At 40.2% G+C, this 18,388-nt stretch overlaps 1 protein-coding gene across 2 annotated transcripts in view; it reads left to right on the top strand.

The window, feature by feature from the left end:
• Lrrc7 (leucine rich repeat containing 7) overlaps positions 1-18,388 on the top strand; it is a 471,125-nt gene that overhangs the window by 223,608 nt on the left and 229,129 nt on the right. For both annotated transcript variants that reach the window (XM_051165943.1, XM_051165942.1), the window contains exon 4: positions 8,053-8,170. In XM_051165943.1, the coding sequence (XP_051021900.1) occupies positions 8,053-8,170 (118 nt within the window). The remainder of the gene's footprint in view (positions 1-8,052; positions 8,171-18,388) is intronic.

The raw sequence follows: 18,388 nt of genomic DNA, 5'->3' as shown, positions 1-18,388 counted from the left end.
GCCTTGGTTCAGTCCCCAACACTAACAAAACTGTATACCCCAAATATCCTAAATCATTGAAACTGGCAAAATTAAGAACAACTAAAGGTATGATTTTCTTCTCAGTATTGGTTTCTGTTTCTCTTCCAATGTTACTACTTGATACTGCCAAGTAATCATAGATATTTAAGTTAAGTTTTTTCACCTTAAATATTAAACGAACATGATAAGTCTTTAATTGTGTTATATCTTCTATCTTCAAACCAAAAGTTGTTATTCTAGTAATCATAAGACAGTGACAAATGCTAAAAACTACCCTGCTGTTCCAAAAGAAAAAGCAACCCAGCATCTTTGCACAAGTCGTTGCTGCAAAGATCCATATTTTAGAAACATCAGCCACACTATTTACCATTTTATAAGATGAAATGCATGAGGACTTGTTGCAATCTTTCTGCAAGACATAAGACACATCTCTTCCTTGTAGCTCACACAATATTGCCAAATACATTAAGGTGAGACAAACTGCTCCATTTCCTATGCCTGGAATCTCACCTTGCCATGCCTCACACCTGCTGGATTTATGACCCTCATGTTCTGGTTGCTTATATGCTGCTCTCATATGGGGACTTTCATCTCCCACCATCCCACTTTCAGTCACAGGAACAGTTCTTTTACAAACACAAATTTAAATAAACAAATAAATAAATTCATTGCCAATAAGCATTTAAAGTGGGTACAGGTTCTCTAGGTTAAGGATAACCAAAAGTGTTTCATCTGATGTCCTCAGAAAACTCTTTCTCTGATGTCTTGTTTAGCTAAGATATATGGCATTTCTCTTTACAGTTGACTGGATGCCTGAGGAAAGGGGTTGTTTATCTCTCTTCGAGTCCTTCCACTGTATAGCTGTTAAAGACGTCCTAGCTGAAGATCAATAGCCTGAGAAGAAGCAAGGGGTGGGGGAGGAGGGCAGAAAGGAAAAACAGGAGGAGAGGGAGGTATTATTTGGAAGTGTACAATTTCACAAAATACACATATAAAACTATGTTTAATCTATTATGTCTGAATTTCTGCTTTCCTAAATAAAGATAATTAGTCACACTTATATAAAACTAAAGTATTTTACTTTTTTTTTTTTTTTTTTTTTGTAATGCACACAAAGTAATTATGTCCTTGAAAAACCTTTCAAACGAAGTTGGGAATGAAAGTGCTTGAACGTTTGAAAGGAGGATTCAAGGAGGTATTTCTAAGAAACCAGCCATCCAGAGATACTAGTTCATGATACTAAAGTCCATTCCCAAAGCCTTCTCTGTAAGCACCCATAGCCCTCCGAGTTGAAAATTTAAGATTTTACATGAAACTTTCCAGGATAAAAGTTCCCAATTAGTAAATCCTCTTAGTTGTGGTGGAGAGTTATTTTCTTATCTGTGCCCCACCCACCCCAGGAACTATGTTTTGACATACAGTTACTCAGAGGCAGGTCATGCCATTGCTACAGTGGCCATGAGTCTCCAAGCCTGGAGGTAATACAGTGCCACGGCACAGTGTGATAATGTCCAGCCAGTGCTTTAGGCTGGCACACACTCACATGCCTCACCAGCTGCAAGTTTGCAGCTGTACGGTCATCAGCGAGCTTCCTTTCAGCCCTCCTGGGATGGCTCATGGATGCGCCTGGTCCTGCTCACTCTCCTTACTTACTCCTCTCAGATGTCATAGTTACCTTTCCAGAGGATAGATCTTGGCAGAGCGGGTAGTGCACTGCTTTGGGGACAGCGCTGTACCTATACAAATGTGCATGTGCGTTGTTGGCTCTGACCTTTGGTAATTATATACTATTAAAAATGTGTTCTCCTCTGGAGGAGTTAAGAGTGACATATTTCCAATACTGTTGTAAGAATAAAATAAATTTTTATAGTCACTGTAGCAATGACATGACATGCATGTGACTTGTCTGTGTGTAACAGGCACTCAGGAAGTGGGCTTCTTCCATGTTGCATTATTCCTCCTTGTAATGCTGTTCTTGCGGGAATATCTTCTCACTAAGAAGATGAAATACAGTAGACCTCCCTTGACACACTGTCAAAGCTACAGACAGGAACAGGAAGAGCATTCAGTGCAGCCGTCACACACATGAACCTTCATGAAAGCACCTCAATGTAGGCAGTAAAGACTTGTGCAAAGAAACAGGCAGAGCAGGTAAACTGATGAGAAGGTGTGAGCATGCGTGTGAAGAAGGAAATGCTGGGCAGGAGGCAGGACAGGAGAGTAGAACACCAGTGGCAGACAGAGCGCGCTGTCCTGGATGATGGAGGCAGTTGGAGGAGGCACAGGTGAGAGAGGGTGTGGTAGGATGACGAAATGCAGAGATGAGGCCTCAATGGCCACAGTGAAGAGTCTCCAGAAGAATAGAGGACCGACCATTAAAAGCTTAAAAGTGCTAGACTGTGCTGCACTTTAAGAAGTAAAATAGGGCCGTGCACATGCCTGTAGTCCCAGCACTCAGGGAGGCAGAGGCAGGCAGATCTCTGAGAGTTCAAGGACAGCCTGGTGTACAAAGCGAGCCCAGAACAGCCAACACTACACAGAGAAAAGAAGAGGAAGACGTAACACATGCTTAACTCTCAGACATTCCCTAGAGACACATCCCGAGGGTTAATTACCAGGGACTTTTTAATTTAATATCTCTCTCTTGACAGATATGCTTTCATTCTTCAGAATTTTAGTTCTGCCCCATTTATTAGCCAATAATTAGCACACTACTGTTGCTTTAAAGAGTAAATGACTATTTAGGTTTACCTATACTCTCCTTTTAATATATTACTAAATTTACTTTGTCTTTACTTCACCCATGACGTGTCTTCTACAGTCGTTTTCTCTTGTGCTTACAGAGATCATTTGACAATTGCTTTAATCTGAGACTCTTGATAAAGAACTCAGCTGTTCCTGTCTGAGATGCTGCTGTTCTGCACTTTTTGTTTAAAAAAAATCTGTCAATATAACATTATCCTTGGGTTTTAAAGATTAATATCTAGTGAATTCCACTCTGACTGTTTTCCTTAATTACATTTTACTTTTTTTGTTTTTAATGGACACATGTTTATGCATGCTTATGGGTTGCTATGAGATGATTCAATACATGTCCACGGTTTATAACAATCTAATCAGGGTGATTAGTAACCTGATCCCCTCCAACATTTACTGTTTTCATGTATCGAGAACTGACAAATCATTTTTATGGTTTGGGTGCATGATCTGAAATTGTTGTCAACCACAGCTATCCTGTGCTGCTAGTGCTAGTCTCTCCAGCCTCCGCACACTTTTAAATAAAGTCTTTCCTTCTGGCGGTTTTTTAGACACTCTGGTCCTTGCACTCTGAAGTTTCATCTGAATCTGTGTGCGGACTCTTGTTTGTTTGTTTGTTTGTTTGTTTGTTCGTTTTGTTTTTCCTTGTTCAGAATTTGTTGAGCTTGTGCCTCCTATAAATGAGTGAAGCTAAGTTTTCTGACACCCGTTATCAATCCCTTCCTCTTCCTCTCTACTCACTTTTCCTAGTGTTCCAACAAAACTTCTTTCCTCTGTGTCATTTTGGAGTCTTCTCGATCACATGGTGTTTTTCTTGCCACATGTATTCTATTGTTCCTTGCTGCCTGAACTACCATTACTTTCTGCATCTGGCTTCAATCTCTTTTAATCTTCTTCCTCTCTGACCTCTCTCCCTGATAATCTCTTGTTTCATTATGCTTTCCGATCCTGCCTTAGTTATCTAAACATAACCTAATAAGACATTCATTTCATAGGGTTTTTTGTTGTTGTTTTGCTGTAGCAGCTATAACAGCCTATTTCACTGTTTATTCAGCACTTTGTAATTATCACATGAATACTGAAACTTTTTGGAGGGGGACCAACAATGAGCTTTATTTTTTGTATACAATCACAAATTTGATCTTTATTACTTATACAAACTTGCTTTCACAGTTCAATTAATTGATTATTCTATTTGCAAAATGTTTCTGGGAATTTGAGGCTGGGTTTCAATGCAATAAAATACTCCCCAGTTAAAGTAATTTACTCAAATTTTCATAAAGCAGCTTTTGACATAGTGGGAAGATTTTCAAAGAGAAGCCACCATGTCTCTAAGGGAAGGTGTAGAGGGCTTTCTAAGGCTGTGACTATACCAGACCACTGCCATTTACACCATCCTGCTCCCGAATGTGCAGTGTTCAGTGTATGTATCTACCACAGTGACTCTAACAACTCCTCTCTAATCCCAGGGAGCAGATTTTGTTTCCCAAATAGAAGGGGGGAAAATCCACAACAGAAACTACAGTACCAAATATCCCCACACACATATCATAAAACACTTCTGCAAAAATATCTGTAGGAGAAATTTCTGGAAGTAGAATGGCTAGGTCAAAGAATTTACAATGGAGGCATTACAGTGTCAAAGGCAGTGCTGGATCACCCACTGTTGGTGTAGGCACAAGGATGCTTGTCCAGTGTTAATTGGAGTGGAAAGTGGTGAATAGTGAAACTTTGTTGGCTAACTCCTCGGTTCAGAGATTGAGGTTGACTCAAAGGCAATAGTGACAGTCAGCTTAGATCCAGCACATGCACCTGCTATACAAACACTCAGGCCACTCTCCCCAAGTACCAGATCTCCTCATACTATCAAGTGAATGTCTGAAACTATTTTAAAGTGGAAAGGACAGAAACAGCATGGCCACTCCTCAGCCCCCCTCTGACACGCCCACATAGATTCCTTCTTTTCAACACTCCATTCAGAGAAGCTTTCTAAGTTGCTGGTGTTCTTCCCCAACTCAATCAAACGCCAGATCCTACGTACTTATTTCTGATACCCTAGTACAGATTTACACAGGGCACTTGCATGTATGTCTCTGTATTCAAGCAGAGTCTAGACCTTTACCTTGAGCACTGTTTCTCAGTCAGTAGAACCCAACCTTGTGTCACTTTTACTTTATGTCACATATACTTTACAACAGCCTAGGTGACTTCCCTGTTGTTTATGGTCCAGGCCACACTTGACTCCCTCAGACATTTGTGTATCTCAGTCATTCTCCCTAGACCTTATTCTGAGAGCTGTTTCTCAGTCAACTGAGCCCGTCTCTATGGAAGAGGCCATATCTACTTTATAAGGACTATCAATGTAAACATGTCTTAAGCTTTGTTGTACACATGGGATTGAGTAAATTACCATCATGAAACTGTTTTCTACAAAATTGTGCTAAGCTTAAATATGCCCAAAATAAACCGCCCAGGGTCAGACTCTAGAAGTTTGAACCAACACCCACTACCGAGTCATGCTGAACAAGATTTCTTTCTTGCTTCATAGACCGGTACTTTATTGGCCATGGTGTTGGCATAGTCCCACACAATAGAATATACCTTTTTAGCCTCAAATATTTTTTTACTCAACTTTTGGACCTTTCAGAATCACAAGTTTTAAAAAAAATGTCTAAGTGTCTGTGCTTCGGTTATAAAAGCTTCCTACAGAGTCAGTAATTTAAGTTGCTTCTGAAACCGATATTTTTCCAGAGTTAAACTGCTTCCTTACCTAAAGAGAAAAGGCACGCTAGTGCAAATGCATTTTCAGATTCAAAACATTTCTATTGTTTTTCAAATGTGATTATTAGCCAATGAAAATCCGGGTACCCATATAGTTAACAGTTTGACTCTAATCATCTATTAACTGTCAGTCTTATTTCCTCTATACTGAAGAATACAGCTGTTTTATAATGATCCACCTCATTTCCACTCAAAGCTTGAATCTCACAGAGGCTTTAAAGGCCTCTTATCTTTGTGGAGGGCATGACTCATGGGACGAAGTTCACGCAGATAAAAAACTTGATCTAGGAAACAGACTCCACCAAGAATGTTTACTTCTCAGAAGCTTCCTGTCCAAAACCGCCTGTCTCAGCAGGAGTTTGGCACTCTTCTCGTTCTCCCTTTAATTATCTGCACTCTCAAAATTATTGGCTCAGCATAAACTGCGGACAGCCAAGCATCCTGTGGTAAATGCAAGAAGAAATATGTGATACCCAGGCAGGCTGATCAGGACTCTGCCTCCAAAGAAACGGCTTTGTTTAGGAAAATAGCAAACGGACCGTCATATTGCTGTACATTAATGTACTTCTAACTGCTAACAGTAGCCCACCTCTCCTGGACACTGCAGATTCACAAGTGCTTTATTCGCCAAATCTAAGGCCCTTATTATGAGATAGATCATTAGAGTAGGAATATTGGGATGGGGGAGATAAAAACAAGTTACTCTTGATTGTAAGGTACATCATTCCAAATGTCAAAGACATTAGTAAAAGAAAACTGTGGGGCTTAGAATTGATAGGCTTTCACTCTCTCAAGTCTCAGGTTGTGTGGCTTAGCATCCCTGCTCCACAGACAAGAAAACTGCTGGGTTCAGAGATAACACTGCACCAAGAGTCAGGATTGAGCAAACACTGATCTGGGGCAACTGCTCATTCTGGCTTAGATTTTCCCTGGTTGAGCATGGAAAGGAGTTTTCTTTTTTAATTTTTTATGTCACTTTATTCAAAATTGAATATAACTAGGACTTCTACTAAATTTTGAATGCATATGAGAAATTAGCTCCTATAATAAGATTTAAAAGACTCTATTTTAAAAATAGTGAGTCTTAACATTCCTTAAAAATGGTTGTGGTAATCAGAAGAAAGAATGGTTAATACGTTTTACCTAAATCAGGGATGAGATAGTTTGCGAAGCTGTAACTAACTGCATTGCATGTCCGTATATCACATCACTGTCTTACTCTATAGTACAGACTAGAAGGGAGTTGAGAGCAACTTCCAGTACTGTAGCCATGTGTTTTCCTTCTTAGTTAGGAGGAATCTCTTTCAAAGAATCCATTAAACTTCTCTTTTCAAAGTTTTATAAGAAAAAAGAAGAAGAAGTATATTTCTATATAGGGTGCTAAAAAATAATTCTAACATACCAACTAGTAAATAATCTTTTTTTTAGTAAATAATCTTCATAAAGAATCCAATATGACTAACCCAAAATGAGAGACTTCATATTTCCTCTTATGTAAGAAGTCCTATGATCTCCTTTTTAAAAAGCTAATGAGTTAAGAAATAACAACCATATGCTAGGCTGGTATTTTTCCCTATAAATAAGGAATTACATGTTGGAAGAAATGGTACTAGTTAAATATACTGTTGGCCAACTGCATAATCATGATTACCAGACTTCATCTGTGGAAGTTCAGCAAAGCAGAATTAAAAATGTCAAAAAAGATCTCATTAGGATAATTCTTCTAGAAATTAATAAAACATTCTCTTCCAACTGTTCATGCCTTTGGCAGTCAAGATGAGCTGAACAGAGCTTTTAAAGATCTTAGAGTTGCTGTTTTTCACAATGAGGTACTGGAAACACCTATATAAATCACCCGAATTGTTGTCTTACTGAAAATGTAGGTTACCTTACTCTTAGAGTGGCTCAAGAAGCCATCTCGGAAATAGATCTTATCTCAACCCACTAGGAACTGTAGGCAAGTGGGGTTCCAGAACCAGTTGTAGCACTTGGTTCTCCCTCCCTTCGTACTTTGTGCTGACAGAACTGTGAATTAAGCCTGACTGAATTTTCATCCTCTGTTTCATTTATGAGTGATTAGCGAGGCACTGCAAGGGGACACAAAAGAATGTGAGTGTTGTGTTCTGATAGGCCACAGCTCTTGATAGCACACAAGTATGTATTTAGAATGAAGAAATGAAAGTAAGGCTTTCTGAAATCTAATAAAACTAGCTTCAAGAATGCAGAGGGTAACTCCTGAAGGCTTTTGTCTGCCTGGTTTTCATTTTATTCTGTTCTGTTTATGTCTGTGTGGGATAAAACTGTGAGGCACTAACAGCTGGATGCCTTGTGAAGCTGTTCCAATTTGGGTGTGGAAGAAACTAAGGCTTTATCAATGTTTCTTTTACTGTCACATTGATAAAAATGGCAACTTCAAATTTTCTACTGAGTTTATGTATGAGTGGGTCTAAGCAAACTGTGGCCTAACTAGTGAGTGGTCCTTTTCTGTTGCAGCAATTGTTCAACTGTCAAGCTCTGCGGAAACTAAGCATTCCTGATAATGACCTCTCAAGCCTGCCAACCTCCATTGCTAGCCTAGTGAATCTGAAAGAACTCGACATCAGTAAAAACGGTAAGATAAGAATCTCCAGGCAACTTCATAACTGTTTTGTTGGGGGAGAACTGATGTATTTTGATGCTAATTACTGCTTGCTGTCTGACCCACCTTTTGCTTAATAAAAAGCCCCACCTGGGCAGGGCAGGAGATAGGTGGGGCTTAGAGAGGGAGGAATTCTGGGAAGAAAAAAGACTGGGAAGAAAAAGGAGACCTGAAATGAAGAGAGGAAGGCCGCCATGGGTTAGCTGGAGGAGAAGCACATGGCTGGCGTGGATGGAGAATCCAGCCCAGATGAAGAACATTAGCAAGTATTTGGGATTATGGATGGGAGGTAGCTTGATAGAAGTTATTAGAAGCAGATGGTGTGGGATTGAGGCAGGGATCCCATGCCTGCCCCACTATGGGAGGTAGTTTAGAAGATTGATATCTGCCCTGCCTTGGTTAACTCAGACTATTTTAAAATATAACACGTGTCTGTGTATTGATTGATTGCTAGATGGGCCTACAGCTAATACAGATAATTTTTAAAACAATACCTTTTACTGAATATTTCTTCTAATTTCTTAGTGAGTGATGACTTTTCTTTGATTTTATTAAAATTCTATTAATTTTAAGAGCTAAACTGTAAGCCATACCTCAAAGAGAGCAATCTTCTCCTTTCCCTCTCACGGTATACCTATCTTCCTCTGATCGGATTCCTCTCCAGACTTAGATATGCTTTCTAACTTTCTAAACTATTCCTTATCCTCTGCTAGGTTACTCCTCATTTTCAGAGTGTTACGTACTCAATGGGCTCCTTGAAATAATCCTCCCCCTTGCTTCCCTGGGCACTACTGTCCCCTTGGCACTCACCTCTGCACAGCATTACCATGGTAACTGGCTTTCTTCTTCTGAACCATATCGTAAACTCTATCAGGTGACAGGAAAGATATTACTCTTTGGGCTACTAACACATTCCAGTTTCCTTGAGCAGAGCCTGGAAAACCATCAAGTCTCAGTCACATCTGTTTGAGCCAAACTCATGTACCTGATGATTTTTGACATGGTACTAATATTGATTGTCATATTGATATTTTCTCTGAAGGTTTCCTGGAGGAATCAGGGCCTTCAGATGGTCTCAAGTGTCCTAATTTATTCAGTAGAACGTCATTCCTTTCCAAATGACTTCAGCTGCCTACCTATCTTATTAGAATAAGTCAAACATCTATCCCAAAAGATTGTGACCTGATAATTTGTGGATGCAAAACACAGCTCTACCATCATCAAGTTCTCAGAAGGAAAATGTGCCTGTAGTCACTTACAAGTAGTGCTATGGTTACTCTGCTCAGTATGGTGGATGCCAAGGGGACAGGCATGAAAAAAAGGAAATCCTCGCTCACAAAACTTGCATCTTAGAAAGTGATTTAGATAGCTAAACGAGTAAGGACAAAGGATTGAGTAAATGGTTATATGTAACGCTCTGTTCAACCTGAAGGCCATCCTTAGGAGGAGGGCGAATGTGGGGAACATTTCCTACAAAGCAATAAGCAAGACAAGAGGGAGCTGGATAGTCCTGGATTGATATCTAGCTTAAAGACTTCTGGCAAACTCCATTGGTTACATGTAAATATGGCATCTGTGAGATGCCTGATGCCTCATGGCACTCTATAACAGTGCCCTGAGGGGAACTCTCTAAAGGCACTGGCACTAACTTGAATGTCCTCTTCACAAACCTTCTCCTCTACACCCAGACTCTGCTGGTGCTGTCCACTACAACCAAATCCCATTTCACCCTTTTCCCACCTGTGAAGATGACTTGCAATATTGGTAATATATTATCTTCAGTCAAGCTGCTTCCTAACATTTAAGTTGAGTGATGTCTCAGGTTTTGTTGTTGTTGTTGTTGTTGTTGTTGCTTTTTTATTTCCATTCCTGCTATTGTATGGCTGCTATAGAATCTCAATAAGTATTTAATGAATGAATTCATGGTTGAATGGTTGAAAATCATCACTAAGTCTACAGTGTCACTGGAGAGATGTGGCAGGGACCTGCAAATAATCAGTGATCTCTACAACACTACTCAGAGGAGTGTTTAGTTATGTGCATTTTTAGAGAATGGGAAGACTAATTAAGACTCTTGTATTAATAGAAACGGACTCAAGTTCCAGATTTATCCTGAAAATGCAATACATGTTTCAACCAGACACTTAAACAATCTTCCACAGTAAGCTAACTGGCCACTCAGAGGGTTCTCGTGAAGACAATTCAAGAAAGACAGAATAGCAACCATACTTGGACCCGTGGATAGGGCCTCATAGCCACTTTTATTCTTGTAGGATTATATTTACTAGGGGGTGGGGAAGTGAAGTGATGGCAATTAAGAAACTACACAGTTCTTCCTGAAGACCTTACTTAAGTTTCTAGAACCCACACCTAAACTGCCTATAATGGAAACTCTAAAGGAATCCAACACTTTCAAGGGGCATCGGTGAGCCCAGACATATCATACACAAATAAAAATAAAATAAATGTATGTAAAATAATAGATTTATAGAGAATTCCCTGTGTGTTACTACTGTCAAAATGCTTATATGAATTTATATTTCAAATTCTATTTTCACCTTATAATTCTAAGAAATATAATGTTACTAATAGCACTTCTGGCCTTTGGACAGGTTTTGTAGACAGGTGTGAGTAAATGAAAACATTACCTTATTTTTAAGGATAATCAGACAACATATCATGTGGGCATCTTTGGAAGGTTTTGAAACTATTGCTTACCTTCCCTCCCATATCCTGGAAACATTTACACAAAATGGCATGCAAAAGATGTCAGGACACTGTAGTGTGCATGTTTGATTGCAAGGGTATGAGGTGACAACGCCCAGACCACAGCTGGCAATCACACAGACATGCCTTCAGGAAATTATAGCTGCAAGCTGTCCCCTGTCCCCATGTGCTGTGACAGGGACCTGGGCAGTTACACAAGGAGCTTAATGAAATCTTTCAGGAATCTGTCAAGTGAAGAAAGAACAGGAGCCTGAAGCAAGTAGAATCAGCATTATAATTGGCAGTCGAAATAGCTCTGCTGGGAGGGGAGCAACAGCAGCAAAGCTGGAGTACAGGGGCTAGAACACAGATCGATACCTCTAGGCAGACCCATGCAAGGACGCGTCAACCTAAACAAAATCTTGACTGAAGTGTGCTCGGATTAGATGAACTCACTCTGAGTCGAAGGCTGCTTTTGGCCATCCGTTGTAGACTCTAATCTTATTTCTGCCATCTTCTTGTCGTATCACCCTTGCTCATTGCAATAGGAGCAAGCTGGCCCCTTCTGACACAGGAGCTGTATGATTCTCTCAGCCCAGGTTCTTTCCTCTCTGGACAAATGCTATAATCTCAAAAGTCTTCTGTATATGAGAAAAAAATTCCAAGTGTGCCTTCATGCACAGACGTGCACACACATTCGTGCACACATGCATACACACTTATATACACATACTCCATACTCACACACACACAGCAAAGAAGGCGTTTCAAATATGTGTTCTAAAATTTTCTTTTTTTTTTTTTTTATTAATTTATTCTTGTTACATCTCAATGTTTATCCCATCCCTTGTATCCTCCCATTCCTCCCCGCCCCCATTTTCCCATTATTCCCCTCCCCTATGACTGTTCCTGAGGGGGATTACGTCCCCCTATATATTCTCATAGGGTATCAAGTCTCTTCTTGGCTACTTGCTGTCCTTCCTCTGAGTGCCACCAGGTCTCCCCCTCCAGGGGACATGGTCAAATGTGAGGCACCAGAGTATGTGAGAAAGTCGTATCACACTCTCCACTCAACTGTGGAGAATATTCTGACCATTGGCTAGATCTGGGAAGGGGTTTAAAGTTTACCTCCTGTATTGTCCTTGGCTGGTGCCTTAGTTTGAGCGGGACCCCTGGGCCCAAATCTGCCTATCATATTGTTCTACTTGTAGATTTCTAGGACCCTCTGGATCCTTTTATTTTGCTGTTCTCCCATGCGTCTCTCATTTAGAGTCCCAATAGGATGCCTTCCCCTCTGTCCCAGTTTCCTGGTAAGTGAAGGCTTTCGTGGGACATGCCCCTTGGGCTAGTGTGCAGATATAAGTGAGTATATACCATTTGATTCTTTCTGCTTCTGGGTTAACTCACTCATTATGATCATTTCTAGCTCAATCCATTTATCCACAAATTTCGGGAATTCCTTGTTTTTAATAGCTGAGTGGTATTCCATAGTGTATATGTACCACAGTTTCTTTATCCACTCTTCTACTGAGGGACACTTAGGCTGTTTCCATGTTCTGGCTATTATGAATAAGGCTGCTATGAACATGGTTGAGCAAAGTTTCTTGTTGTGTGCTGGAGCATCTTCTGGGTATATTCCAAGGAGTGGAATAGCTGGGTCTTGAGGAAGCCCTATTCCCATTTTTTCCTTCTGTCTACAAGAAGTAGTGTTTGCATGGTATAGTTGCCTGTTCTATGGTAACTTTTGCCTTGTTTTGAGCTTATCTCACCATTTCAGTGGGGAAGTTACACTGGGGATCCAGCCTGGGGCTTTATGCCTGCTAGGTAGGCATTACTTTTCAATTTGTTTGTTTCTACACATGGAATATTATGATATCTTCAAATTCAGAAACTATCTTGTTCACTTTTCTATTTGAATCTATGAGCACGATGTTCAGGGCTTGTTTATTCTAAGTCTGGAGCAGGTAAATAACATTTTATCGTATTAAAAAGTACAATGGTATTTATGTGATAGTACATTCGAGACTCCTCATAAAGTTCCACCTGGCACATGGGGAACTTCTGAATGGTTTAACTGAATGCTGGAAAAGCTGGGGAAAGACTGAGACTCGCACCGAGTAACCACTAACCTTAGTGCCAACCTAATGCACTGCAGCATGTTAAATACCTATGTCCTTTGGGGTGATGAGCACCACCTGTCAAGCTCTGACCTTCCCTTTAGCTTCACACTACCATAGCAGGCTGTCTGCTGGGCATTGCTATAAGAAAAAAGAAAAATTCCCAAGTCATTTAATTTTATCAATGAAGACTCGGGAGCCAGATGCTGGGTGAAAATCTGCTAGCTCAGAGAGACAGACAGAGAAAGCACCCAGCTGACATTCCTACTCATCTCTCATTCCAAAGGAAAATGCGAAACGGCCAAAAGCCAAAGCCCAAGACCAAAAGTGGCCTGCTAGTTCACCCAACACCCCAGGAGGAGAAAGCTAAAAGCCAAAAGCCTCTTCTTCTCCATGCTGTCTTAAATACTCTTCTCTCAAGGTCCCTCCTTTCTACTTAATCCCTGTCAGCTGGTTTCTTGCTCGGCCTCTTGACGTAGGGTTAACTTTATTAAATCCTGTGTGTAGAAAGCTCTTGGACTAAAGGTGTATGCTAGTGCTGAGCCACACCATAGTCACTTGTTTACAATAAACAGAAAGGTTTTTTTTATTAAAGATGTGTGTTAGGGCTGAACCACACAAACAAGAAACCGGTTTTTATAGTTCCCCACAGACAATACAAACATCTTACAGTTAAAAACCAAACTTTTCACCACCCCGTTATGTGCATCCTTCTTTTTCTAGTCCTCTGCTTATTACTATGGCCCACTGAGACAACTGATGAAAACAAAATTGTTCTCACTTCTAATTTCTTATCCACTCAGTTACCATGCCTACCATGTCCTATGTCTGTGGAAGTCCATTTACTTCTTTTGTGTCTCACTGTTGTAGTTTCATTCTGTCTCTGGTGTCTGGTTTGTACTGCCCACCTAAACATCCCCTAACTGTACATATTCAAACACTGCCAAACCAGTCCTCCACTTGTTAGCTTTAGCACCCACTAAATGGCTAGCATGGCTATGTTTCTTTGTAGCCTACGGTGTTTCAGTGGACCTAGGACGCACTGTAGGCTCCTCAGCACAAAGCTCAAAGTCTCTCTCCACAGCTGACCTAACAGCACTTCCATTCCAAGTGCCAATCTAACCACAGATGACTGGCATTTTTTATCTTTATGCTCCAGTACAGAAAAGCATCCTAAAACATTTAATAGAGCTTCGCGATCTCTTTCCCTCTTCAAGTATTACTTCCTCCTGTATAAATCACTTTCCATGTCTCTTTTATCTGGCTCACTTTCACTCTACTCAATATTGAAATGTCATTGTTTCTGTGAAGACTCTGGATTTCTAAATTAACTGGAGTTTGACCTCTGTGTGCTAGCGTGACTTCTGTGTTCCTTCATTTAAGACAGTTGGTAAATAACTGTATTTAAAATGTACGGGGTTTCAAGTTTTAAGCTAGTGAATACTTTAACTATGAGGAAAAGAATGCCAGATAATGTGTCTGTCATGAACAGGGAGTGTTAACATGCATTGCAGATACCATATTCTTCTTAGATGAATAAAACCTTACAAACCTTCACCCTCCTTGCTATAAGAATTAAGGTTTAAGGTTTCTATAAAGTGCTACCACATTTTACAGATTATTCTTCAAAAGATTTTTAACTATTATTTTATTTTTATTTTTGTATATGAGTTTTTTGGGTCTTTGTGTCATATGCATGCAGTGCCCAGGCCAGAGAGGCCATAAGAGGACATCAGATCCTTTGGACCTTGAATTGCAGATGGTTGTAATGAGTGGCCATGTGCACGTAGCCACTGAGAACTGAGCCCTGGCTTCCCAGTGACACTCAGAAGCCTGGGCCTCCGCTGACTGTGTAGTCTTCCGGTTCTTCAGCCTCTCGAAAGGGCTGAAGCTCGCTGAACTGTTCCTGTCTGGCTGGGACCTCTTCTCACTACTACAGTGTCTTATGGAGTTTCACTGTCTAAATATTTCTGTCTTCTCTTCCGTTCTTCATTTTAGGTGTCTCAATGATGCTATTAATATCCAGTCCCAAACTTTAAGTCAAGCCTGTTCAGATGCACAAGCCATCTGCAATAATTTTAAATTTTTGATTTGAACTTAACCATTAACTTGGAAAGAACTTATGCCTTCAAGGTGATAAATACCAGCAGGCTACTTCCTTTCATTATGTCTTACTTTGTGGCTTTCGATGGAGTTTTATAAATTTCTCAAAGTGACACACATATTTAGTTGTCCAGTGTGTGTGTGTGTGTGTGTGTGTGTGTGTGTGTGTGTACTTGCCGCAGCACATGTGTGGTGGTCAAAGACCACCTACAGGAGTCAGTTCTTTCCATCCACTGTTTGAGTCCCAGGACTAAATTCAGACCCCCAGGCTCAGCAGCAAATGCCTTTACCCACTGAGCCATCTTGCCAGCCAGTTTCACACATATTTTGCAGTTACTGAGAAATGTTCTAAATCACTAGTTTATAAACTGTGTGTCTTTTAAAAAAAAATTTTTTTTTTACAATTTGGTTGTTCCATATTTTAGAAATATTATTAATTTTGAGACATTTGTCTTATACTCAGTTGCAGTGCTGACTACAGTGCTAACATATTGGCTAAGAGTTCTGCTGAAATTCCTGTATGTCATATAGACTGAACATGGTCCACTTTCTTCCTTTCTAATTCTGATATCTCATATCTTTGTGTATTCTTGACTAGTTCTTTCACAAGTTACAATCCAACTAGTAACTAGACCACTCAGCCTTCCATATTTTTAGTCTTATTTTTAATTCTTTTTTATAAATGTGGTCATTTCAGTCTTCTATGATCCTTCACCATGTCTACGGCCATCTTAAACTCTGCATTCCTAAGATTATTTAATCATCTAACTTTTTATCAAAAGTTTTAATAGTATTTCAAGTAGTCCTCCTTTGCCTTTTTGGTCTTATTTGGTATTTGTTTGTTTGTTTGTTTTCAATTCATTAATCCCACTTTTCTACTTCTAATGGCAAGTACTTTTATTATGTATCTCTGTGCTTACTCAGGTGTCTTTAGCATTCCAGTGCATTTGATACTGTTGCAGCCACATTGTCTTTGCTGGTGTGTGGCCAGCCACATGGTGTGGGTGATGCTAATTTCTTGTTATTCATTGGCTTTCACATTGTAACCAAGTGGGTTGTCAATGTTCAAAATGTTGCTGTAGTGAAAATGCACATTCTCTGAGGGGTGGGTGCAGGGTAGACACATGCAGGTAGCACAGCCCAGCCCTACTGTCAGCTTCTCCGTTATGAATATATCATGTTCATATCTTAATACACTCCAGGCATTCAGAGGATGAGGAGATGGCCACCAGGGGAGCCTAAGTTAGTCACACGGAATGAGTGCTCCCAGCTCTACTGCACAGGAGGGGGATTAGAGTGATAAGGCATGACATGTTTCAAAAAGGAAAAAAAAAATGAGTTCACCAGTGAAATGATAAATGTCTGAGGAAATAGGCAGGTGTGGACCCAGTGTACTCAAGCATCGGAGTATCACAGGGTTCCTGGTCAGATGCAAACAGTTCATGTTCTCATCTTTCAGGTAGAAAATACATTTTAAAATACATTTAAAAGAGTAAAATACATTTTAAAAGTAAGTAGAATATTTTCCTACATGGTATAAACAAAATATCCAATTAACTGGAAAGCAGTGTACTAGAAAATGGGGCTACAGCTTCTTACAGTCAATGAAAACAGCATTTCTTTTTCTTAAAAATAAGTTCATTAACCTTGACCTTCTAGTTGACTTTACTAAAGCTCTGCCATTTGTGTAATGAGAGAAATAGAACATGTCCACATTGCTTATGTGTCAGCCTTTCTTCCTCAGTGATTATTGTTTCCTGACTGTGTGCAGCGGCCCAAGGGAAGCGTGCTGGTGTCCATCCCAATATCCTCCATCTGTTACCCTCTGGGTTGGATAGTTTTATGTGCACTTTACACAAACCACTGTTATCTGAAAGGAGAGAATCTCAACTGAGAAAATGTCTCTAAAAGATCCAGTTGTAGGGCATTTTTTAGTGGTTACTGATGGGAGAAGGCCCAGCCCATTGTGGGTGGTGCCGTCCTTGGGCTGGTGGTCCTGGCTTCTATAAATAATCAGATTGGGCTGAGCAAAGCACGGTGAACAAGCCAGTAATCAGCCAACCTTCGTGGTCTTGGCATCAGCTCCTGCCTCTAAATTTCTGCCCTGTTTGAGTTCCTATCCTGACTTCTTTCAAGGATGGACCGCAACTTACTTTTGGTCATGGTGTTTCATTACAACCACAGAAACCCTAAGATACTCACATGTCTAAATTTGATAGTGAAATAAGATCTATGTGAATCAGAGAGGAATACATTTCATGATAATCTGCTCTCTGAACAAACAGTCTAAGTCTACTTGTAGCTAATTCACAGCCATTGTAGAGTAATTGTTTTACATGGTGACATTAGATTATAAATGATAAGGATTAATTAGTCAGTGATTTCATTTCAAGTTTGATTGTTGATTTGTCATAGCTTCTTGCAGACAGTGGCACCATAATATAAGGATTTTAATGAAAATGAATTAATTTGAAAGTGCTTCCTAATTCTCCAGCAATTAAGTGATTTTTTTTCTCTCAACCCCTAAAACTTATTTCTATATGTGAATGGATGTGAGCAGCATCATGGAGGGCGAAATCACCAGTGTTAGTTTTAATGAGAGCCAATCCTGGTTGAAGGGCTTTTATGTGTGTTAGTGATGTGCCAATTACTCCGCCCCTTCCTGGGGCACTCGTGAAACGGGGCAAATCACACTGCATCTGCAGAAGGAAAGGGAAACTTTCTGTTCCAGAGTCACAGTAGGAAACAGTTGATGGATTTTTAAAAAGGTTTAAACCTTTGAGGATATTGAAAGAGGAGCTCTGGCTGTCTGGGCTGTAAGTCCTCGTAGAAGTTCCCTTGGGATGCTTCATGCGTGTTAGGGAGAAAAATGTCGACATGTGTTCACAATCAGTAGCTGTGCTTGTGGGAACCCTGCCCTGTACAGCTCCTTACTTCCACAGCATCACAGCACAACTTATTAAAATCACTGTCTCTTGCACCTGAAGTCTACTTTCCCTGTCTGTGGAATCCCTTCTGCATGTGGTAGTTTCAAATAAATTCAGAGTCTCTTTTGCTCCACCAAATGACTTTATGACAATGAAAATCAAAGCTGTTCCTCCTGTCACCCACAGCCCAGCACCAGGCATTTTAACTCTACCGTTCTTGTAGAGACATGACACCTGGAACCTTTCAGCAGCACTCACAGTCGGGTTAGGCAACTAACACACGGACAAGAAGAGTGCCATCACCTCACCCTCGGAAGCCCACTCTGGGTTCTATGAAC

The sequence above is a fragment of the Acomys russatus genome, chromosome 23 (assembly GCF_903995435.1).
Source record: "Acomys russatus chromosome 23, mAcoRus1.1, whole genome shotgun sequence".
In the NCBI taxonomy this organism is placed as follows: Eukaryota; Metazoa; Chordata; class Mammalia; order Rodentia; family Muridae; genus Acomys; species Acomys russatus.
This window is presented reverse-complemented; position numbering and strand designations above follow the sequence as displayed.